The following is a 24,955-nucleotide window of genomic DNA, read 5'->3' as shown; positions in this document are numbered from 1 at the left end:
TTGAGTTCTAGGTAAAAAACTCTTTTAAATTATCTATACCTTTACCTGGTGAGTTCCTAGTTTTATACAATTGTTTATTTTTTTTAAACTATTATCTCTGGATGGGTCAAAGTGTATATTTGACAAACTTGCATTCTTGAGTTTTATTTGATTAAGATTTTTAGTTTGGCAATGATGAAAAAGTTTTACTAATAACTACTATTCATTTTCTAATGGAATCAAAATGTAACATCAGACTTAGAAATATTAGATATTTTGTAATTCTTAAAAATTCTGTGAAAAGAATCAACTAAGGGCTTAATACTTAGCATAAGAAATACTGGCCTGACCTGTGGTGGCACAGTGGATAAAGTGTAGACCTGGAATGCTGAGGTCGCCAGTTCGAAACCCTGGTCTTGCCTGGTCAAGGCACATATGGGAGACGATACTTCCTGCTCCTCCCCCCTTCTCTTTCTCCACGTCTCTCTCTCTCCTCTCTATCTAAAGAATGAATTTTAAAAAAATCTAAAAAAAAAAAGAAGTACCTAAGTCAGCCCTGACCAGTTGGCTCAGTTGTACAGCGTTGGCCCAGCTCTTCCCAGTCAGGGCACACAGGAGATGCAACCATCTGCTACTCCAACCCTCCCCCTTCTCTCTCTCTTCTCCTCCTGCAGCCATGGCTCTATTGGCTAGACCGTGCTGACCTTGGGAACTGAGGGTGTCTCTATGGAGTCTCTCCCTCAGGCACTAAAGGAAGCTCGGTTGTGAGCATGGCCCCAGATGGGCAGAGCATAGGCCCCAGATGGGGATTGCTGGGTGGATCCTGGTCAGGGCACATGAGGGAGTCTGTCTATCTCTCTCCTCTCACTTGGAAAAAGAAAAGAAAGAAACACATTAGTCATGAACATTTAGCTCTAAACAGATACTAAAATTTAACTCTAATCAATTTATTGAGAAGAATTTCTTGGAAAACCTGTATAAGCACCAATCAATATAGGTGACTAAAAGTCCTCAGTAACACCTGAAAAGAAGGAATGTATGTGTCCAGGATGCTCTTCTCTTTACTTCTCTCTACAAAAGCCCTATTTTCTGAACCTGGCTTCTTTCAAATGGCTGGGAACAGGGGCCCAGCACATGGGATTATTATGAGAAAGCAACTGAGATTTGTTTTCTTGAGCTTTAGGCTCATGTATCATGGGGAAGATCAGTGATTGTCCCCCCTTGCATAACTGTTCCTGCCCTCTGCCATCCCACCACCCCATTATTAGTAAGTCACTCTTTAGGATCTATGGAAATATGACATTTCCCATTCAAGTCAAAGTAGGAAAAGGTATTTCTAAGAAATGGAGAATAAGGAGTTCACAAAACCCATTAAATTTAGGACATCAATTTTTCCTTGTCATTTACTCGTCTTGTTTTCTTTCCATTAGGCACTTTTTAAGTGCTTATAGTGTGGCAGGTACCAGAAATAAAAGAGCGAGCAAAATAAAACAAAAACCAACATATCATGATGGTTATCTCTACTGCATAGAATCTGAAATATAGTATCGCTCCTGGGAATAGGGTAGGCAAAGGTGATTTTATATAAACTAAATTGGCATTTTGAGTGAATATTAAGGGATATGGCATTGTCTCTTTCCTTTTATTTTAAATCTATTTCTAAGTAAATTATATGTTTGCCACCCTCCCCTCCACAACTGTAGTAAACCAGAGGATACATGTCTCCAGAGATGGTGATAACATGTTTTATTGTATTTCATTGTAGTGTGTGTGTGTGCTTGGTAAATATTTGCTAAATCAATGAATTATTGAGGAGATAATGCTGTTGTTTAACTACAGTCAGGAGGAAAGGGCTGCTATTAACTGTGACAAAGCAAGTATCATTGTCTTTGTCATTCTTCAACATTTAAGTGGTCAGAATCAAATAATTCCGTATAAAAAGTCATTTTCTACAATTATCGCAAGATATATTTTACAGCTAATTCCTTTTGGCAGCTACATCTGGATGCTGTGTCATGTCAGACTAGTCTGTGAGAATAACGCCGAAGAATTTTCTTGACTCAGATTGAAGGATGAGTAATGTTCACTTTGGAAAAAAAATTCAATATGCCTATATTTTATTTTCTTCACTGTGCATTAGAGTGTAAGGTCTATAGATGTTTCTTTTGTTGTTTGAGTACTTATTTTGTACTCAACTGATTTTTAAATTAGTAATTAAATATTATATATTATAAACATATATCACATAAAGTATATAATACAGATTATATAATTAACATACAGTTTAAAGATTATGAAAGTACCTTGCATCTAAAAACAAAACTTATAAAATTTCCTGTTCTACTTTTGCTCTTCTAACACTCTCCAGAGTGACAGTTGTTTACTGTTTGAATATTTTTATATGATGTGAATGTGCATGGGGGGTGCTGGGGGGTGTTGTGGGTATGGTGGTGTGTATGTGTATACCACATGCACTTGAATATATGCTTCCTCTGTGCATACTGTTCTTCAACTTGCTCATCTTTCTTAATCAGTTTTTCATAGATACTCTTCTGTGTCACTGCCTATTTTCTTTGTTACGGCTGTATATTCTTTTTATTGTGTCTATCTGCCTTCATTCATTTAACTGTCTTTCTCTTTCTTGGGCTATGTCTTTTTTTTTCCTTCTAATAATGTTTCAATAAGCCTGCAGGATGGTCTTTGAATTTCTTTAAGAAAAATACCTAAAGACAGGTTAAGTTCAACAAACTGGACTGCCTACCTTTTATATTTTAATAGTACTACTAAATTACCCTCCAAGTAAGGTTGGGCTATTGGCTACAAGGTAGTATATTGTAATGGTGAAACACTTGAAATTCAAGGGCATGGGTTTTAATCCCAGCTCTTCTTATCACATAGAAATAGCCTGATATAAGTGAATTAACATATCTGTATCTCAGTTCTCTCACTTACAAAGAAATAATACCTACCTTGATAGGTGATTGTAAGAATTATATACATTAACATAAGTCAAAATCTTGTAAAAGATTTGACTCTCCTGTTTCTATTACAAAATGCTTTCTAGAATTCTGTAAGTATTACCTGCTATTACTAATAGGAGTACCTTGTAAGGATTCCTGTAATATGTGAAGTTGGGGTCTCAACTGCCTGCTGCTTCCGAATGTTATCCTGAGGAGATTGTTGCCTTTGACCATAGATTTTTCATGACATGTGTTTGTTTAGTCTACCATATGTGGACAGAAATGTGCATTAAGCTCCTTAATTTTCATAATATTGTACTGATTCTACTATCTGCAAGTCTTTTTTTTTTCAGATTATTCTATCTATAATAGTAAAATATAAACTCCAATTTATCAGAGTATATAATCTTAATCTAATTATATTTAACTGTGGGAAGACTATCTTCTTGGATTATTTTACCTATTCTCAGTTATATTTTGTTATGTTTAGATTTTTATGAGAGGCTCTACAACAGTATTTATATCTGTCCCATGCTTGCTTTCCTGAAACTCTCATTGAAGATCTTGTCTATCACCCAGTGCTTCTGAATGAATATCCATACAAGATAATTGTCTTAGTTTAGAAATAAGAAAACCTTTATCTGCTCTGACAAACTAATGTTTTTTATTTAGCTAATGGGTGTTAAGAGACTCATGTTGGCCTCTATGTTTTAGCTGCCATGAAATTAGTAGCCAGAGTCACAGCAGCTGTCTTATCAGGCATGATTTTTTATTTTTAAAATATTTCATTGTACTTTTAAATTAGTGCAGGCTTTTTTTTTTTAAAGCAAAGTGTGATGAGGGAGTATCATAGAAGTTAAATCCAATGTGTTTTAGATGAGGTAAGAAATGAGGAACTATGAGATCAGTGACAAGACGCTGAAAGAACGTGCGGACGTGATCGAGGCACTGCTAATAGTCATAGGGACAGTCACCGACTGCAGGAGGGTATTTGTCCCAAGAAATGAACCCCAGGGGTTCAAATCTGGATGCTACTACTTTGTAGCTGTGACTTTGGGAGAGTTAAATTAACTTCCCTGCGCCTTAGTTATCTCATCTGTCACCTACAAAATGAGGGTGATAATAGTCCCCATAAGATAAGGTGATTGTTTTGAGGATTAAGCGAGATCATATGCACTTTAGAATAATGTTTGATGCAGAGTACCTGCTGTGTGTTTGCTATTGTTATTATTATCAAAGAGGTAAAAGAACATTTTTGAAATCACAGACTACTGAGCTTTACTTGAACTCTCAGTAAAATTCTAGAATGTATTATTAAACTGATGACTGTGAGCAGTTAGAAATGGAGGTAGTGATCCCTGGAAGGCATATGGATTCACTAAGTTAATTTATGTCAAACTAAATTAATTTATTTTGATAGGATTATTAGACTTGCACACCAGGAGGTTGCTCCTGTTGGAACTAAATCTCAGCCAGTCATTTGACATAGTCTATTATGAAACTCTTTTAAAAGTGATGGACAAGTATGTACTGGGTGATAGTATAATTAAATGAATTTGTAGCAGATTGTACATCTATAGACAAAGTATATTGATTTGCCAATCAGTATCAGTCTGAAAGGAGAGCCCAGCGGCAGCCACGATGGTGTATTGCTCTGTTTTCCACTGCTTTGTTCAGCTCTGTCGTAACTTCAGAAATACATAAAAATCATGCTTGCCAAATATGTGGATATCAGAATATAAAAAAGGAAACTGAACAGCTGGACAGAAGAGTAGTGATTCCAAAAGAACTTTATAAGCTTGAACAAATAACCTAAACCTAAAAAAATGAAGCTTGAGATAAGTATTTTCAAATTTGTGAACTCCGCAAAGTATAGCAATTGCCATGGATAGTCAGACAGTTTGGGATAATAAGATTTCAGAGGCTGCAAAAATATATTAAAACAAACACTAGTCCATGAAACAAAGATAGATTTATGTCTGGCAAATTTTGAAAATATGCCACAGAATTACGCATGTGATTTCAGAAGCAAATGTTAAAGATCTGGAAGTTTCAGTTGAGTGCAGTGTGATGAGGTCTGCCAAAAAAGAGGAAGTGTTATCATAGGTGGCATTAATGTAGTTATAGGAATTAGCAAAACGGAAGTGACACTGTATTATGTTTTGATCAGACTACATGCAGAATACTTATCAATGCTATTTAATTAAATTAGTATAATTCTAAAAGATGTGTGTTTTACAAGTGACATTGGCAAACTCAAGAATATTCAAAGATGGATGATTCGGAAGTAGTGTCTACAAGCTATTTTATGTGAGAATCGATGGAAGAAACTGAAGTGTCATTAACCTGGAAATAAAGGAAGACCAGGCCCTTATTAGTGTCTTAAAATAGATGATAATATATCATGTAAATAAATTATTGGACCTCGTTTTGTAAATTCATATAACACAGTTACCTTACTTTAAGCTGTATATTAGGAAAATGCTTGGAATTTTTTTTTTTGTATCTTTTTGAAGATGGAAACGGAGGGGCAGGCAGACAGACTCCCGCATGTGCCCGACTGGGATCCACCCAGCATGCCCACCAGGGGGCGATGCTCTGCCCATCTGGGGTGTTGCTCTGTTGCAACCAGGGCCATTCTAGTGCCAATGGAGCCTTGGCTGCAGGAGGGGAAGAGAGAGACAGAGAGGAAGGAGAGGGGGAGGGGTGGAGAAGCAGATGGGCGCTTCTCCTGTGTGCCATGGCCGGGAATCGAACCCTGGACTCCTGCACGCCAGGTCAACGCTCTACCACTGAGCCAACCGGCCAGGGCCAAAAATGCTTGGAATTTAACATTAAATAATTGTCACAGTGACAAAAAGTAGAACTATACAGTGAATATGATAGGAAATCATAATTTTTTACTTGATATGCAGAAAAAGCTTTTTGACAATTAGTTGGTTCTGAATAGAGTAGACTGCCTGCAAATTTCTGTGATAGAAGGATCTCTTTTTCATTAAAGATATGTTTTACTTTTTTAAAAACTTTTTTTTAACATTGTGGAAATTCTGGGTGTCTGTCACAATTTTTTTTTCTGTTTAAATGTCAACTGTTTCAAAAGATTAGGAATTTATGAAGGTAGAGAAAAGTTGACAAAATCCCACAGGAAATTAGAATTCAGTTCTCAATATTATTTGCAGATTCAAGTAAATGATCACACTCTGAACTGTTCCAGGCCTTTTAAAGACATCTGTCTACTCTCAACTTGCTCAGGTTTTATGAAGCTGGGTGACTAAACAATTTTCCTGTAAGACAGAATTTCCTCCTGATGGATATTCGGTGACATTTGATATCACAGTTGCTTAAAATTTTGTCTTTAAGTATACATTGTAGGAAATAAATAGTTATAGTTGATATTTGGATGTTTTTACTTGATTTGTAATACAAACGTGGGAGGATAATTTGTTCCTGTAGTGTGCTGTTTCTCCTAGGTGACAGAGCAGTGTCCAGAGTGCCGTATTGTGTAATTCCGCTTGTTAAATAGAGAAAAACTGTGGATGGTGAAACTCGGCGCAGAGTGGTGCAGGGTTACCTATGAATCTGCAGTGGAGTAAGTCTGGCAGCGATCAGAGGATGAGGGATGGCAGTATGGGGCTAACCTGGTCTGTAGAACTCTGGGTTCAATTTATGCTGGAGATCTCAAAGAGAGACCATGTCTACTAGTAGTCCACTCATCTATTTTTATTTTTTACAGCTCTCTTCTTTGTATTGAAAAGATTCATTTTTCTGGGCTATGTTCAAAGTGAACTGTTTTTTTCCACCCAGATAATAGTACTAGCTAATGATTATTAACACATATTGCTGTATAGTCATTTGTTATATCAGAATGATACACGCTTTACATTCATTATGTCATTTGATCCTCATAACATTTTATAAATGAGGAAACTAAGAAGCTAAGATTCAGGAAGGTTAAGTATCTAAGATCAGACAGCTAATGAGTAAGGGTTTCCTAGTCTACCTGACTCCAAAGCTCATAACTGTCTTTATTACACTATTAAAATTCCTAATATATAGCAACTCAAAACATCTCCCAAAATTAACTTGATCTTACTTAAGCCTGTTTACATACTAGTGTCATAATCTGGGGTTGTAGATATTTATGAGGACCAAGGTCCTTGATCTCATGAGGCTTGCAGAGTAGCAGGAAGAACATCAGTAAATAGGTTATAACAATTAATGACAGTTTTGACAGCTTCTACACAGAAAAGTATGGTTTAAATTTTATGTGCAAGTTCAAGAAAATATCTGATTGTTTTTAAGTGTGAGATTACCAAAGTGGAGATTATGAGATAGATACTGTATATAATATTTTAACTTTAAGCCTATGCAATTGCTAAATTCTCTGTGCTCATGAAAGGAAACAGTTTAATTAGTAGAAAGTGCAAACTTCGGAGTCAGATGGGCAAGACCCGTCACTCACTAGCTGCCAGACCTCGTAGGTACCTCGTAGGCACTTTTTCTTCCTGGAGGCTGCTTTCTTCTGGCTTAAGTTGGGCTGATTTTCAAGGCCATTATATCAAAATTTATGTATCTTATAAGTCACATATATTCAAATATTACTGTGGCATATCATTTTCTCATAAAATTAGTGCAAGTAGAATAGAAAAAAATTACAAGTATCATCTTTAAACTCTTGCCTAGTAATCATGCATGTTAGGAGTAAAGAATAACCTAATTGAGCTTTAGGTGATCTACTGTCACTTTTTATGTGAATACTACTGGTGAACCTAATTTACTTTTCATCAGAATGCATAGGTCCTGAGGGCCCTCAGGAGTAGTGGAACTAGAAACATAAGTATATGAACCGCAGAATCCATTGTACTAGACGCACATCCCCTAGGGACTTAGCACAGAGGAGCTGTCTAATAAGTATTAGCTGGTGTTATTTTATTTAAACATTATCATCATCAACATAATCATGTGTATAAGTCTTGTACTTCGACTTACTGGTTTCATGACCTTGGGGCAATTATTTCAACTTTGTGCATCTCAAAGAAAGTTGATTCTGCCTTTTCTGTGTATCTCACCAAGCTATTATAAAGGTAAAATAAAATAACATCATTGTATGAAAGCAAATGAAATAATTTATGTTGTGTGAAAACACTCTGTAATTGTAGAGCATATACATATCATTTTCTCATAAAATTAGTGCAAGTAGAATAGAAATATTACAAGTATCATCTTTAAACTCTTGCCTAGTAATCATGCATGTTAGGAGTAAAGAATAACCTAATTGAGTTATGGGCTTATTTTATAACCCCCGAGTCATTTACCTAAGACACGAGGCCTTAAACAGCTAACATAAATATTTTAATGAACTGCCAGTATGGATTAAGGGAAGGCACAATACAATTAGAAAAAGGGACAAAGCCTGATGTTTGATACTCATTTGGGATTACACACATCTAAACATAATACATCATTGATATGATTTTAAATTGTGGAAATATTTTTAGTTTGCAATCAGATAAGTAAGCTCAGAATATTTTATTTACGGCCAAAAAATAACTTTTAACCATTAGATGGACACTGGTCTAATGTATTTATCTTAGGGATACTTGAAATGACTTTTCTGTTGAGAGAGACCAGTGCAATCTTGAATAAGCCTTAAAATATTTGAAACATTGTATTTATTAGGTTAAAATGTTTAAATCTAAAATGAAAAAAATAGATACTTAGCTTGGCCTGTGCCCTTGATTATTTGGCAAACTGCCTCTCTCCTCTCTTAACTATATTACTATGCTTCTATGTAGGTCTTTTTTTCCCCCCTCCTTCTAATGGAGCAAGCAGAAGTCTGGGGGAGGAGGTTTCTGGGCTGAGTCTGTCTTCCCTTAGGTTGCATGAATTGAGGTGTGTTTGAGATAGGCTCTCTTATAGTTAACCACATAAGTAAAGAAGGTGAAATCAACCCACTGGTGTGTTTACCAATTCTACACATCTGTTCACATTGTCTGAAAATATGCAAGAGGGTCCATTGCTAGGAAGTCAGTTGTAAATATTTGTGTCCCTAGCCATAGAAATCCCCTTTTATAGAGAGCAGCGCTTCATGTGAAACATACAGGAGGAAGAGGTGGTTGAGAATTGAAAGGCCTTCAGTGCATGAGGCAGAAGCAGGAGAGGTGCAAGACACAATTCTTAGAGTGAAGTGGAATCACAAATAGAGCTCTAACACAGGAGAACAGTTTATTTTACAAAGAAAGACAGGGCGTTTTATGGAGAGATTCAACACTGTTTCAGACATTGATTTGTGTAGAGACAGTAGGATCTGGCCAGTGGTTTCCAATTACAGTCTTCTCTTGGCATGATCGCTAGTTTCACTAATTCTAGCTACGAATATTCTTAAGGAAATTAGGTGGTTTTAGGGGCCTCTGTTTGAGGAAATAAATTACAAAGCAGCTCAATTTTCAGCAAAAGTGTTTTTGACAGGGACTAGAAAAGATCAGTTTTTATCCAATGTAAATAAGTAGGAAAGAGAAAACAGCTATTGGAAAAGAGACAGAAACACAGTATTTTTAGAAAATATGATTTTGTACTTCGGTACTATAGGAGCTATTAAGAATTCAATTTGCTGTTCATATAGATAATAATGATCACAATTCAATTGCTTTTGTATGTATGATATTAGCAATAAAATGTGAGAATATTATATGAAAAAGTATTTATATTTGCAACTGAAAATATTAAAAGAAAGCTTATTACTGTTTATAAAACTTAAATACATGGAACAATGTGTATAAATTCCTTAAAATTTTAATTAGCTGTCTCATTTAATTCCAATCTAAATTTCATCTGGAAATATAAAGAAGTGAACAATTAAAAATTTAAGAAGGAATAATGAGAGCAGTGTCTTATCCAGATAGTAAAATGTATTATAACATGACAGCAATTTAAAACAGTGTGGTGCTGGTACAATTGATCAGATCAGGGGAACATAGCAGGACTCCTGGACGGGCCCCAAGCACAGTGGTTTGCAGTTTATTTCAGAGACCCTGAAAATGCCCAGAAGTTCCTTCAGCCATTAGAGGATGTGCAGGCCTCTGTGCTCTCTCATCTCCACCTCAACAAGAACAGTTCTGCTTTTGTGCATTTCACATATGGGTACCCACATTGATATATGTTGGTTTCACATCCAAAAAGGCTTCCATTGCCTTAATATTAATAGGTGGCAGAGGGTGCCTCACTAATCATGACAGGTTTTTGAAACAAATTATGTTGGGGAACCTTGGCTTATTAATAGAAGGTGAGCTGCTTACATTAGTGCATCACTTTGGTATAAAGAATTGTGCACCTGAAAACTGTATACCATAGTTCCCCATATATAAGCTGCACCCTTTTTTGAAAAATTTGGGGTCTAAAAACTGGGTGCATCTTATACAGTGGCTGTGGCATTTCAAATGCCACAGAGGGAACGGAGGACGAGGCAATATATGAAGACAGTGATTCGTCATCAGACACAGATGTGGACAAGCTAATGGATGGGAGTTATGACAGTGATGAGGAGTTGTATGAATTTTATAATGAATAAAACGAGTTCAGTAACTTTATGTAATATTTTTTTTTCAAATTTCGGGCCCCAAAATTGAGGTGTGTCTTATACATGAGAGCATCTTATACATGGGGAAATACGATAGTTGTGTTAACCAGTGTCACCCCAATAAAGAAAAAAAGATAAATTCCAGATGAAATTAAAAATAAAAATAAGAAAAGACTTGAAAGAAGTATTTGTAGATGTTTGCACACTCTATGGATAAAATGAATTTCTAACATAAGAGTAGATGTCACAATGGAAAAGTCGGATAGAATTGTTAATATGAAAATAGAAAACTTTGAATGTAATTCTAAAATATTCAAAAACAAGCAACAAAGGGAATAAGCATTACCAATATACAAATAATGACTATTATTTTTACCTTATAAAGAGCTTTTTCCACATTAATAAGAAAAACAAAAATGTCCCAAGCATCATATCCCCTATTCCACCTGATATTTATTTGAAACAAATTTTATCCTCATAAGTATATAAGATAATGCTTACTACTGATAAAGTTGTGGTGAGGAGGAAGATTCAGTTCTGCTTGGTGAGAGTATAAATTGTTAAATAGTTCTGCAAACAATTGGCAGTGTGCCAAGAGAAATACCAGAACTCACATTCTTTAACTCAACAATACACTAAAAATGTTACATTCAGTATATTCTCTGGATATTTAAATTTATTAATTGAAATTTTAAAATGATGCAAATAAAATAATGCCTACTCTTTTTTTTTTTTTTTTTTTCATTTTTCTGAAGCTGGAAACAGGGAGAGACAGTCAGACAGACTCCCGCATGCGCCCGACCGGGATCCACCCGGCCCGCCCACCAGGGGCGGTGCTCTGCCCCCCAGGGGGCGATGCTCTGCCCATCCTGGGCATCGCCATATTGCGACCAGAGCCACTCCAGCGCCTGAGGCAGAGGCCACAGAGCCATGCCCAGCGCCCGGGCCATCTCTGCTCCAATGGAGCCTTGGCTGCGGGAGGGGAAGAGAGAGACAGAGAGGAAAGCGCGGCGGAGGGGTGGAGAAGCAAATGGGCGCTTCTCCTGTGTGCCCTGGCCGGGAATCGAACCCGGGTCCTCCGCACGCTAGGCCGACGCTCTACCGCTGAGCCAACCGGCCAGGGCAAAATAATGCCTACTCTTAGTGAAATATTCTATGATGCCCATTGTGAAGAATTCAAATTACATAAAAGTAGCACAGCTACTAGTATATACATGAATTTTATATAATTATAATTATGTTATTCAATAAATATATATCAATAGAAAAGCTAGAAAGAAAACAAATATTAGCAGTGGCTAATATTCTTGGTTGTAGGCTTTGGGGTTCATATTGTTTTCAGTAAAATAGGTATGAGTTTGCATTTTTCTACATTTACTATTAGAAAGCAAGATTATTTTAAATACTTATTTATGGCACACTTTAAAACTAAATTGCCTGTTTTGTCACAATTAATTATTATTGACCAAGCCAGTTTGAAGCTGTTTGGACGATCTATTTATTGGACCTATTCCTGGAAAAATCTTACTGTAATAGTCTTCAAAATCCTACTCCCTTCCCTGCTCTTGCATCCTTGATCCGATTTTCTAAAGAAGTAGGTACAAGGTGGAAAACAATTGGAGGAATGTGTTAAATTCAAAATAAGTATTAATTGAAGTGATGTCAAAGAAATGGTGCCATGAGGGATGCTCCCGATATCTCCCTTTGAAATTTCAACAAATTCAACAACTAAAGGCGGAGAAAAAAAATCTCAGGAGCACCTGAAATATACACACCAGACAAAGGTATGATTGGGTAAAAAGGTGGCTGAATATATAATCCACTCTGAAGGAAATAAGACAGAGAATGGAGTATTCTGCTTTCCTCACTGACCTGAGGAAGGGCTGCTTTCATCTGGAACCGAGAGAAACAGAGGGTCTGGGACAGAGGGAAGAAGCAGGGATAGGGTGGATGATCAAGCAGAGAAGAGAACACACCAGCTCAGCCTGACATCGTGGAGGTGGGGCTAATGGGGTGGCAGGCTCTGACGGAGGTTGCCAGTGCAGGTTGCCCGTGGAGGCCAGCAGTGGAGTGGCATTGTGCGTGCCTGGGTCCATGATCATGGGCAGTGTGTGAGTGGCTCCACCTGGTGCCTCTGGCATCTGTGCACATGTTCACGGGCTGGAGGGCTTAGCCAGAGATTATCAGTGGTGGACACCTGCGTGGGTGTAGCCAGCGTTTTTGTGTAGTCCGGGCTCCCTGACCAACAGCATGGGAAGTGCACAAGGGCCGGGATCCCTAGGCCTGGACTGGTCTAGGCGGGGCACCTCTGCGAGCCCACACAGGTCTCAAAGCGCATTCTCACATTCCCAGCACTGTCTGAGATCACAGTAGTTGTGCACCTAAGTGAGCAGGGACAGACTTCCTTGTACATTGCGGAAATCATGTGGGCTGCACGTGCATGTGGCTTGCTGCAAGCACAATGGAGAAGCCTGTGGAGATTAGAACCATGGAGCACTGAGGCATGCTAGATATGCCAGTGGGCCCTGAGAAAGGCATCTGATCTGTAATGGGCTCCCAGCCTGGGGCAGGCTAAGATGTGCTAGACCTCTCCTCAGGCCCTTAGAAAGGTGCCAGATCTGCAATCAGCTCCAACCCTGCCTCCTTTCGCTGAAGGCTCTTCACCCAGAACTGTGCTTTGAAGGACCTGGCTGCTCTTAGAGCCTCTTCCTGTGCAAGCAGTGGCTGGGGCAACCTCACAGCTAAGTCCCCAGGCTGCTAGCTCAGGAGGGAGAGACATGGGGAGAGGAACCTGGAAAACTGAGTTTCCTATTTTTGGAGCCACCAAGCCTTAACAAAGCCCATCTACCAAAGAGACTGAGGCCCAGCCTAATCATTGCTGTAGTGACACAACAGCAAATCTCTGTTCAAGAGCCCCACAGGGGCAAAACCTGTAGTACAGCGCCACCTGCAAAAAAAAAACACAAAAAAAACAAAAACAAAAAAACCCAGCTACCTCTCAAAACCAGGAAAAAAAATTACATTTTTTATAACTTCTTTTTTTCCCCACTTTGATCATTTTATCTTCTTTTCTTTTAATTCTTTCTTTTACTTTTGAACTTCATTATCCATAGTTACATTTTTCATTCTTGTTTTTTTTATGAGGGTTACATTTCAAAAACCTTAACATTTTTTTCTTTTTTTTTCTCCTTTTTCTTTTTCTCTCATTTGATTGTCATCAACAAATTATTTTATTTTGGATTTATATTTTTCTTTGTGGCATTTTGCATGTTTTTTACTTCATTTTTTATCTCTTTGTCATTTTCCCTCAATTCTTGCTCCTTGTTTTCTGTACTTTTTGTTCTACTTATCATAATAGAATTTTTATTTTTTCACTGTATCCAATTTTTATTTTATTATCTCTTATTAGTGTTAATAACAATACCACTCTCAAATGCCATTAGGGAACAAGAAATAAAATATCATGGATACAAAAGACAGAGATGTAGCTCAGATAGATGATGAAAAATCTCTAGAAAAAAATTAATTGCTTGGAAATCTTGAAGTTTAATGACAGAATTAAAAATTGAAGTTCTAAAAACACTCAGGGAAATACAAGAAAGCAAAGAAAGGCAATTTAGAGAGCTCAAAACACAATTCAGTGAACAAAAAGAATACTTCACCAAGAAAATTGAAACTATAAAAAACAAACAGAGATGAAAAACTCAATACATGAACTGAAAAATGAGGTAAAAACCTTAGCAAATAGAACAGGCCAGATATAGGACAGAATTAGTGACATAGAAGACAGGCAACTAGAGATATTACAGAGAGAAGGGGGGAGAGACTCATGAATTTAAAAAAATGAGAAAGCCCTGCAGGAATTGTCTGACTCCATCAGAAAGAGCAACATAAGAATAATGGGTATATCAGAAGGAGAAGAGAGAAAAAATGGAATGGAGAACATACTCAAACAAATAATTGAGAACTTTCCAAACCCGTGGAAAGAATTAGAGCCTCGAATCCAAGAAGCAAACAGAACAATGAGTTACCTTAACCCAAACAGACCTACTTCAAGGCATATAGTAATGAAATTATCACAAACCAATGACAAAGAAAAAATCCTCAAGTCAGCCAGGGAAAAGAAGAATACAACATTTAAAGGAAAGCCCATTAAGCTATCATCAGCTTTCTCAGCAGAAACTCTACAAGCTAGAAGAGAGTGGATCCCAATATCTAAAGTACTGAAAGAGGAGAATTTTCAACTAAGAATACTATATCCATCAAAGCTATCCTAAAAATATGAAGGGGAAATAAAAACATTCACATATAGAAAAGATGAGGCAATTTATCACCGGAAAAACCCCACTTTAGGAAATACTAAAGTGGGTTTTCTGACCAGATACAAAGAACAAAACAAAATTACAAGTAAAAGCTCCAACAAGATCACAATAAAAAACAAGATTAATCTGTGACAACAACAAAAAAAGAGGAGAGGGCAAAGATTAACAGTAGCAAAGGAGGATGGAGTGCAGAAGCACTCATGAGATAATGTACTACGATGAATATGATATATATTCTTTTTATTACCTAATGGTAACCACCCCTGAAAAAACCACTACAGAAACACATGGCTTAAAAAAAAGAAGAAACAGAGGAAAGAAGTATGGAATACAACCAAACAAAAACAAATGACAGAAAAACAAAAGAGAAGAACCAAACAAGACACAGAGCTATCAGAAAGCAATATATAAAATGTCAATAGGAAACCCTTAAGTATCAATAATTACATTAAATGTAAATGGATTGAACTCACCAATAAAAGGACACAGAGTAGCAGGGTGGATAAAAAAGAAAATCTAACTGTATGCTGCCTTCAAAAAACACATCTAAGCTACAAGAATAAAAACAAGTTCAAAGTAAAAGGTTTGAAAATGATTCTCCAAGCAAATAACATCCAAAGAAAAGCAGGTGTAGCCATGCTTATATCTAACAATGCTGACTACAAGACAGCAAAGGTAATCAGAGACAAAGATGGTCATTTCATAATGATAAAGGGGACATTGAATCAAGAAGACATAACATTTCTTAATATATATGCAGCAAACCAAGGAGCACCAAAGTATATAAGACATCTACTAACTGATCTAAAAATAAAAACCAAAAAAAATACAATCATACTTGGAGACCTCAGTACACTGCTGACAGCTCTAGATTGTTTATCCAAACAGAAAATAAAGAAATATGGGCTTTAAATGAAACACTAGAACAATTGGATATGATAGACATCTACAGGATATTTTATCCCAAAATGACAGAGTATACATTTTTCTCCAGTGTACATGGAACATTCTCAAGAATTGACCATATGTTGGGCCACAAAACTAACATCAACAAATTCAGAAGGATTGAAATTATACCAAGCATATTCTCTGACAATAAAGCTTTGAAACTAGAATTCAACTGCAAAAAAGAAGTAAATCCAGAAAAATGTGGAAATTAAACAACATACTTCTAAAACATGAGTGGGTCAAAGAAGAAGTAAAAGCAGAGATCAAAAGATACAGTTCGATTTTTAATGTTTTGATGAATCTTCATACTGTTTTTGGAGATTCCTCAAAAAATTAAAAATCAAACTGCCTTTGACCCAGCTATCCCACTTTTAGGAATATACCCTAAGAACACCATAGCACTGTTCCAAAAGGAGAAATGCAACCCCATGTTTATGGCAGCATGGTTCACAATAGTGAAGATCCAGAAACAGCCCAAGTGTCTGTCAGTGAATGAGTGGATTAAAAAACTTTGGTACATATATATTATAGAATACTACTCAGCCATAAGAAACGATGATATCGGATCATTTACAACAACATGGATGGACCTTGATAACATTATACTGAGTGAAATAAGTAAATCAGAAAAAACTAAGAAGTATATGATTCCATACATAGATGGGACATAAAAATGAGACTCAGAGACATGGACAAGAGTGTGATGGTTAGAGGGAGGAGGAAGGAGAAGGAGGGGGGAGGGGAGGAACACAAAGAAAACCAGATGGAAGGTGATGGAAGACAATTTGACTTTGAGTGAGGGGTATGCAACATAATCAAATGTCAAAATAACCTGGAGATGTTTTCTCTGAACATATGTACCCTGATTTGTCAATATCAACACATTAAAATTAATTTAAAAAAGTAAAAAAAAGATACAGACAAACAAAAATGACAATATAACATATCAGAATCTCTGGGATGCAGCAAAAGCAGTAATAAGAGGGAAGTTCATATCACTACAGGCTTATATGAACAAATAAGAGAGAGCCCAAGTAAATGACTTAACATCACATGTTAAGGAACTAGAAAAAGGGGAATAAAGGCAATCCAAAACCAGCAGAAAAAAGGAAGTAATAAAAATCAGAGCAGAAATAAATGAAATAGAGAACAGAAAATCTAGAAAAAAAATCAAAGCAAGGCGCTGGTTCTTTGAGAAGGTCAATAAAATTGACAAACCCTTGGCAAGACTCACTAAGGAAAAAAGAGAAAAAACTCATAAACAAAATCCTAAATGAAAGAGGAGAAATCACCACAGATATCATAGATATACAAAGAATTATTGAAGAATACTATGAAAAACTATATGCCACCAAATTTAACAGTCTAGAAGAAATGGATAAATTCCTAGAACAATACCATCTTCCTAGTCTGAGACACAAAGAAATAGCCTAAACAGACACATAAGCAGGGAGGAAATAGAAACAACTATCAAAAACCTCTCAAAAAATAAAAGTCCAGGGCCAGACGGCTATACTGGTGAATTTTATCAAACATTCAAAGAAGACTTGGTTCCTATTCTACTCAGTCTTCCAAAAAATTGAAGAAGAAGTAATACTTCCAAACACATTTTATGAGGCCAACATAATCCTCATACCAAAACCTGTCAATGACCACACAAAAAAAGAAAACTGCAGAACAATATCTCTAATGAATACAGATGCTAAAATCCTAAACAAAATACTAGCAAATCGAATTCAAAAACACATTAAAAAATAATTCATCATAATCAAGTGGATTCATCCTGGAATCACAAGGATGGTTCAACATATGTAAAACAATGTAATACACCATATCAATAAAACAAAGAACAAAAACCATATGATCTTATCAATGGATGTAGAAAAGGTATTCAATAAAATATAACATCATTTTATGTTCAAAGCACTCAACAAAATGGGTATAGAAGGAAAGTATTTCAACATAATAAAGGCCATTTATGATAAACCATCAGCTAGCATCATACTAAATGGCAAAAACTGAAGACTTTTCTTCTAAAATCAGGAACAAGAAAAGGTTGCTCACTGTCTTCACTCTTATTCAACATAGTTTTGGAAGTTCTAGCCAGAGTAATCAGACAAGAGAAAGAAATAAAAGGCATTCATATTGGGAAAGAAGAAGTAAAAGTTTCACTTTGCAATATGATCTTGTACATCATAAACCCCAAAGACTCCTCAAAAAACTATTAAATCAATAAACCAATAGAGTAAGGTCAGAAAATACAAAATTAATATACAGAAGTTTATTGCTTTCCTATTTGCCAACAATGAAACATCAGAAAATGAACTAAAAAAAATAATCCTTTTTATGGTTACAACAAGAACAACAAAAATACCTAGGAATAAATATAACAAGGAATGTAAAGGACCTATGTAATGAAAACTACAAAGCATTGTTAAGGGAAATAAAAAATATGCAATGAAATGGAAAAATATTCCTTGTTCTGGATAGGAAGAATAAGTATAGTCAAAATGACCATATTACCCAAAGCAATATACAAGTTTGATGCAATTGCCATCAAAATTCCAATGCCATTTTTTAAAGAAATGGAACAAAAAATCATCAGGTTTATATGGAACTATAAAAAACCTTGAATAGCTCAAGTAATTCTAAGGAAAAAGAACGAAACTGGGGGCATTACAATACCTGACTTCAGATTATATTTTAGAGCCATGATAATCAAAACAGCATGGTATTGGCATAAAAAGAGACATTCAGACCAATGGAACAGAATAGAGAGCCCAGAAATAAAACCACCTATATATGGTCAAATCATCTTTGATAAAGGAGCCAATAACACACAATGGAGAAAAGAAAGCCTCTTCAATAAATGGTGCTGGAAAAACTGGAGAGCCACGTGCAAAAGAATGAAACTCGACTACAGTTTGTCCCCTTGTATCAAAATTAATTCAAAATGGATCAAAGACCTAAATATAAGACCTAAAACAATAGATTACATAGAAGAAAACATAGGTACTAAACTCATGGACCTTGGCCATAAAGAGCATTTTATGAATTTGACTCCAAAGGCAAGGGAAGTGAAGGCAAAGATAAATGAATGGGACTATATCCGACTAAGAAGCTTTTGCACAGCAAGAGAAACTGACAACAAAATAGCCAACTCCCGAGTTTGATTCCCGGCCAGGGCACACAGGAGAGGCACTCATTTGCTTCTCCACCCCTCCGCCGCGCTTTCCTCTCTGTCTCTCCCTTCCCCTCCCGCAGCCAAGGCTCCATTGGAGCAAAGATGGCCCGGGCGCTGGGGATGGCTCTGTGGCCTCCGCCTCAGGCGCTAGAGTGGCTTTGGTTGCAACATGGCGATGCCCAGGATGGGCAGAGCATCGCCCCCTGGTGGGCAGAGCATCGCCCCTGGTGGGCGTGCCGGGTGGATCCTGGTCGGGTGCATGCGGGAGTCTGTCTGACTGTCTCTCCCTGTTTCCAGCCTCAGAAAAAAAAAATAGACAGCCAACTAAATGGGAGATGATATTTTCAAACAACAACTCAGATAAGGGCCCAGTATCCAAAATATACAAAGAACTCACAAAACTCAACAACAAACAAGCAAACAATCCAATAAAAAATAAGAAAAGGACATGAACAGACAGTTTTCCCAGGAAGAAATACAATTGTCCAACAGATATGTGAAAAGATGCTCATCTTCATTAGCTATTAGAGAAATGCCAATCAAAACTGCAATGAGATACTACCTCACACCTGTTAGATTAGCTATTATCAGCAAGCCAGGTAATAACAACTGTTGGAGAGGCTGTGGAGAAAAAGGAACCCAGATTCACTATTGGTGGGAATATAAAGTAGTATAGCAGTATGGAAGAAAGTATGGTGATTCCTCAAAAAATTAAGAGCAGAACTACCATATGACCCAGCAATCCCTCTACTGGGTATATACTCCCAGAACTCAAAAACATTGGTATGTAAAGACACATGAAGCCCCATGTTCATCGCAGCATTGTTCACAGTGGCTAAGACATGGAAACAACTAAAAAGCCCTTCAATAGATAATTGGATAAATAAGATGTGGTACATATATACTATGGAATACTACTCAGTCATAAGAAATGATGACTTGGGATCATTTATAACAACATGGATGGACCTGGATAACATTATACTGAGTGAAATAAGTAAATCAGAAAAAAACTAAGAGCTATATGATTCCATACATAGGTGGGACACAAAATTGAGACTCATGGACATGGATAAGAGTGCGGTGATTACCAGGGGGCGACAGGAAAGGGAGGGGGTAGGGGAGGGGAGGGTCATAAAGAAAACCAAATAAAAGGTGATGGAGGACGATTTGACTTTGGGTGATGGGTATACAACATAATCAAATGTCAAAATGATCTCGAGATGGTTTCTCTGAATCTATGTACTTTAATTTCAGTGTCACCCCATTAAAATTAATTGTCTAAATAAAATTAAGAAAAAAAATTTTTTAAAGTATTAATTGACCATAATGCCATATTTAAATACTAGTATTTATAAATGTCATAAAAGGTAATCCAGAAAGTATCATTATGCAGGACACATAACAGCCGAGAGATTGGGATTGTTGGGGCAATCTAATATCGGGGCCTGGTAGCATAGGGTGCCGTTTCACTCTGACTGTGGCTTCTTCCCACCGAAGTGTTTGAGTATGGCTGCCTGTGAGTCTGATTCATGTCTCTACCATGTGTTCTATTATTTTGATGGTATCAATGTTTTGTTCTGTGAAGGTAATTTCTCTCTATCTTGTTCTATGAATGTTCACACAGCTAGTTCAGTGGCATTTGCTCACACCCAGGAACCTCTCCTCCCCTGTCTCCTTTCTCTGTCTTGCAGGATCTGAGGGTGGCTTCTGGTGTTTTGTGTGGCTTCATCATTTCCTTCCTGCCTCTCATCCACTTCACGATGTAATTCTTGGCACTTTTACTTCCTTTGTAGAGTAGGATGTGATGTCATAGAGAAGGGGACAGGGCTATCCAAATTCTCTCAATTGCTGGGAGGAGCTGCCCAGGTGTGCTGAGGGGCCTGTACTCAGGAAGAGAAACAGGGAGTCCTCCACAGTGAGTAACCCCACTTTCAAGTGCACCCAAATTTCTGTTAAAACGTTGCCTGGGACACTGGAGTTTCCTCCTCGGCCCTTTCTAGATTTAACCAGTTTGCCTTTTGGACATTCCCAGTTCAGCTCAATTTTCCTCCTTTCCCTCCTTTCTCCTCCAAACCCTTCTTTCCACCATCCTGTGCCTCTCACCCCAGTACCCCTCTTCCTTGCTTGCTGACTTGTGTGTGTCTGTGTCTATTGACCTTCTGCCCATCTCTTTTATGAGAGAACATTAGTGTCCCCAGCATTTCCTATCATTTGGGGTGATGCTCACCCTGTAATGAGTCCATGTGACCATAGCATCTCCCTTCAGTAATTCATAAGTACGTACTTCTCTACCTGTAGTTCTTATTTTAAAAGTTCTGTCAGTTTTTTTTGTTTTCATGTCTGTTTCTTTCCTTCCCTTTGTTGTGAACTAATCTTTCCCCCTTCAGCTCTATTATACAGTTTCCTTCTTGCCTTTTTTTTTTACCAATATTTTTATACTTGAGTCCTCTTCCCTAAACAGCAATGCCTGTGTTTTTTTCCCCCTTTCCCAGTTTTCAGTTCAGCTCTCGGTGACCTCCTTTGTGAGGACGGTTTTTCTTCTTTTCCAATGACATACTTGCCATACCTTCCTTCTAATACAGCTTATATTTCTATATTCTTTAAAGAACTTATCAGCTATGACTCAGGGACTGATCTAGACTGGGAAAAATGGGGAAATGTACTGGGAAGCAGAAAGGGAAGGCCAGGAAAGTGGCCCTAATGTTGAGCTGGGGCTACCTGGATGCAAATCATTGAAGGACCTGATGGACAGAACCTTTGCTAGTGACTTTGTAGAAATTTGGCCATAGCTCGTAGGAGAGATAACAGAGCTGCTATGAATAGATGTGGAATGGTTGCCATTTTTAATTTTTTAGAGCGCCCCTGTTAATTTTTAATAATTATGATCCTTCTAGTAAATCATCACAAATTGGAACTCTAGAAAGTTGCACGGGGCCAGAACTTGTGCAGAAGTTTCTGTACAGGGTCTTTAAGTAGGTATGGTCTACCCTTGGAGGAGGTCATCATGAAGACATGTGCAGGTTTGTTTCTTGTACCTAGAGCTGGCCCCTGTAGCCCGTGTTGGTAAGCAGTGTGGTCACTGCTGTATACTGCTTTCAATACATGTAGTTAAATCCCTGGCTAAATAAAAGAACTTGATTTTCAGGGTGGATGTCTAATGCCTGTGGAAATACCTGTGTCCCAGGGATTACTCACACATTGTTTAAAGAACTCCCTTCTACTCAAAGATAAGTAGGATAGAGAGGAAGAGAAAAAAAAATAGACTCAGTTTCTAAAACTGAGATGGGATGAATGGGAAGAGGCAGGGGTTTACCTGAAATTAATTAGAAAAGGCAAAAGAAAGGAAACTGAGCTGAACTGGAAAACACACTGTAATGAGTGACTTGGGTTTCTGTATGCTTCTTTCTATTTTGGTCATGAAGGAGTTTAATTTTTTCCCCCTCAATTTCTTTTTAATGTAAAAGAACTTGATCAAAATGTGAATCCAGTAAGGTTGTTTTTGAGCAGCACTTTGCTCTCTGTTGTTGATATTCAGGCTCCATGTTTCCAAGGTCCTGGAAATTTAGGAACTATTTTGACAGCCTGAAAGCATGTCTTTAACCATAAAATGCTAGCAATTTTTAATAAAGTTATATATATTTAAATGCTTAATTTTTTTAAGTTTCATATTATTATTATTATTATTATTTTGTTATTTGGTATGTACGCCTTTGTGATTTTTAAAAAAAGAATGGCCTCTACGTGTTGCAGAAATTACCATAAACGTCCAGAAAATAATTACATTCTTTCTTTAGACACTTGAGTTTTGTGATGGGACCTTATTTTGATAAAACAACCCCTTCCTTCCCCTTAATGGAAACACTGCATGATTCACTCATGTTTTCATTTTGTATGCTTCTATGAAATAATCTATGAATCTTATGTTTATTTTTATTTTTTAGGCACTAGAAAAACACCCCAACTCACCAATGACAGCAAAGCAGATATTGGAAGTCATTCAGAAAGAAGGGTTAAAAGAAACAAGGTCCGTATTCATATTTATAACATATCCCATTTTAATTGATTAATAATGGCTACTAGTTGCAAAGCAATATTGTATCTACATTTTGATATTATAGTTAGTTGTGAATTAAGTAACTGCCTGCAAATATTTTTGTGACTGCCAAATATTTGGATGACCAAATACTTCCTTGGAACTTCCTGTTGGCTTAATAAATAACATTGGACAGATTAATATTAAGCATATTTATTAACAAAGCACAGCACTGTGTGAATTATCCACTTACTGGAATCACTCCTCTTTGTTATAAGAAAGATTGTTTCTGAAAATGAATAGTGAAAGAGAAATACTTTTACAGGCTTCATAGAGAGGTCCCAGGATATAGTGATGAGCTCACTCATAACATTCAGAGTGCCAGTGAATGTGGCTGAAAATTTAGTCCTCTTATATTTAGAACTCCTATACTTGGAGCATCATTAATTAGTTATTGAGCCTTTTAAAAAATATTATTGAGATATGATGCATACAGCATAAAACTCACCATTTAAAATATACAATTTAGTGGGTTTTGGTATTTTCACAAATTTGGGCAATTATTACAATTTTCTAATTTAAGAACACATTCTTCACCCTAAAATGAAATCCCTGTATCCATTAGCAGCCATTTACCATTCCTTTCACCCCTAGTCCCTGATAACCACTAATCTACATTTTGTCTGTGGGTTTGCCTATTCTGCACATTTCACATATATGAAATGATATTATATGTATCATTTCATTATGTGTTTCTTTCACTTAGCATATTTTTTTAAAGTCTGTCCATATTGTGGCATAAACCAATAGTACTTCATTCCTTTTTGTTGCCAGATATTCCATTTTATGGATATACATACATTTTGTTTATCTGTGAAGATCCCTTATTTTTATTTATTCATTAATTTTATAGTTTTGGCTTTAGCCAGGAGTTGAGGACCAGATAGATGATATAACTCACAGGGGAATAAAGTTTGTTAGAGGATAAAATAACCATAGAGTTTTCATATATGTATATATAATTATGTTACATAGAGTGAGGTTCTTTTTTGTATGAAGTTTGTCATCTGCAAGCCACTGAGCATATAGTGATTATAACTTGGTGAAAATTGGGCCCTGGCCAGTTGGCTCAGTGGTAGAGCATCAACCCAGTGTGTGGATGTCCCAGGTTTGATTCCAGTCCAGGCACACAGGAGAGATGACCATCTGCTTCTCCACCCCTTCCCTTCTTGTTTCTCTTTCTCTCTCTCTTTTCCATCCTGTTGCCATGGCTCAATTGGAGCCTGTTGGCCCTGGGTGCTGAGGATGGCTCCATAGCCTTCATCTCAGGTGCTAAGAAGAGCTTGGTTGCTGAGCAGCAGAGCAGTTCCCCAGATGGGCAGAGCATTGCCCCTAGTGGGCTTGCTGGGTGGATCCCGGTCAAGGTACATGTGGGAGTCTGTCTCTCTGCCTCCTCTCCCCTCACTGTATAAAAAAAAGAAAGAAAGAAAAAAATTAAACCTGCTGAGTTACCCATTGAATGTTTTGACTGATACTGAGATAGAACTGTTGAGAGAAATGAATATCCTCCTAGGGCCGTGATGGTGAACCTTTATAAAACCCTCCACTTTTGCAGTGCTGGTCAACCTGGTCCCTCCCGCCCACTAGTGAGCATTCCAGCTTTCATGGTGGGTCAACTTTTCCTAAAAATTAGTTATTAATATTACCCACAACTCTTATGCCTGTAAAGTGTGGGTAGTATCAGCTTCCACCTGTTTAAAATGCATCTTTTGGAAGTGCAATCTGTGAACATTACAATTTAGTGTTGCATACTAGGACACCTAGGATCAAATTTTCATCCCTTAGAGTCTTTTTCTGCCTGTTCTGAAGAAAGAGCCTGAGATAATATAAACTATATTGTGTGTGCAGTAATTGTTCTCCCACAAAGCGGAGGCAGCTCTGGGCAGGGAA

General features: G+C 37.1%; 1 protein-coding gene across 1 annotated transcript in view; it reads left to right on the top strand.

Moving 5' to 3' along the window:
- The window catches only part of ASXL3 (ASXL transcriptional regulator 3), a 191,991-nt gene that overhangs the window by 17,877 nt on the left and 149,159 nt on the right, over positions 1–24,955 (top strand). Inside the window, exon 2 of the mRNA XM_066247319.1 lies at positions 22,914–22,996. Coding sequence (XP_066103416.1) covers positions 22,914–22,996 — 83 coding nt within the window. The remainder of the gene's footprint in view (positions 1–22,913; positions 22,997–24,955) is intronic.

This window comes from Saccopteryx bilineata, chromosome 11 (assembly GCF_036850765.1).
Source record: "Saccopteryx bilineata isolate mSacBil1 chromosome 11, mSacBil1_pri_phased_curated, whole genome shotgun sequence".
Taxonomy (NCBI): domain Eukaryota; kingdom Metazoa; phylum Chordata; class Mammalia; order Chiroptera; family Emballonuridae; genus Saccopteryx; species Saccopteryx bilineata.
The sequence above is the reverse complement of the archived record's forward strand: the minus strand, read 5'-3'. Positions and strand labels throughout refer to the sequence as shown.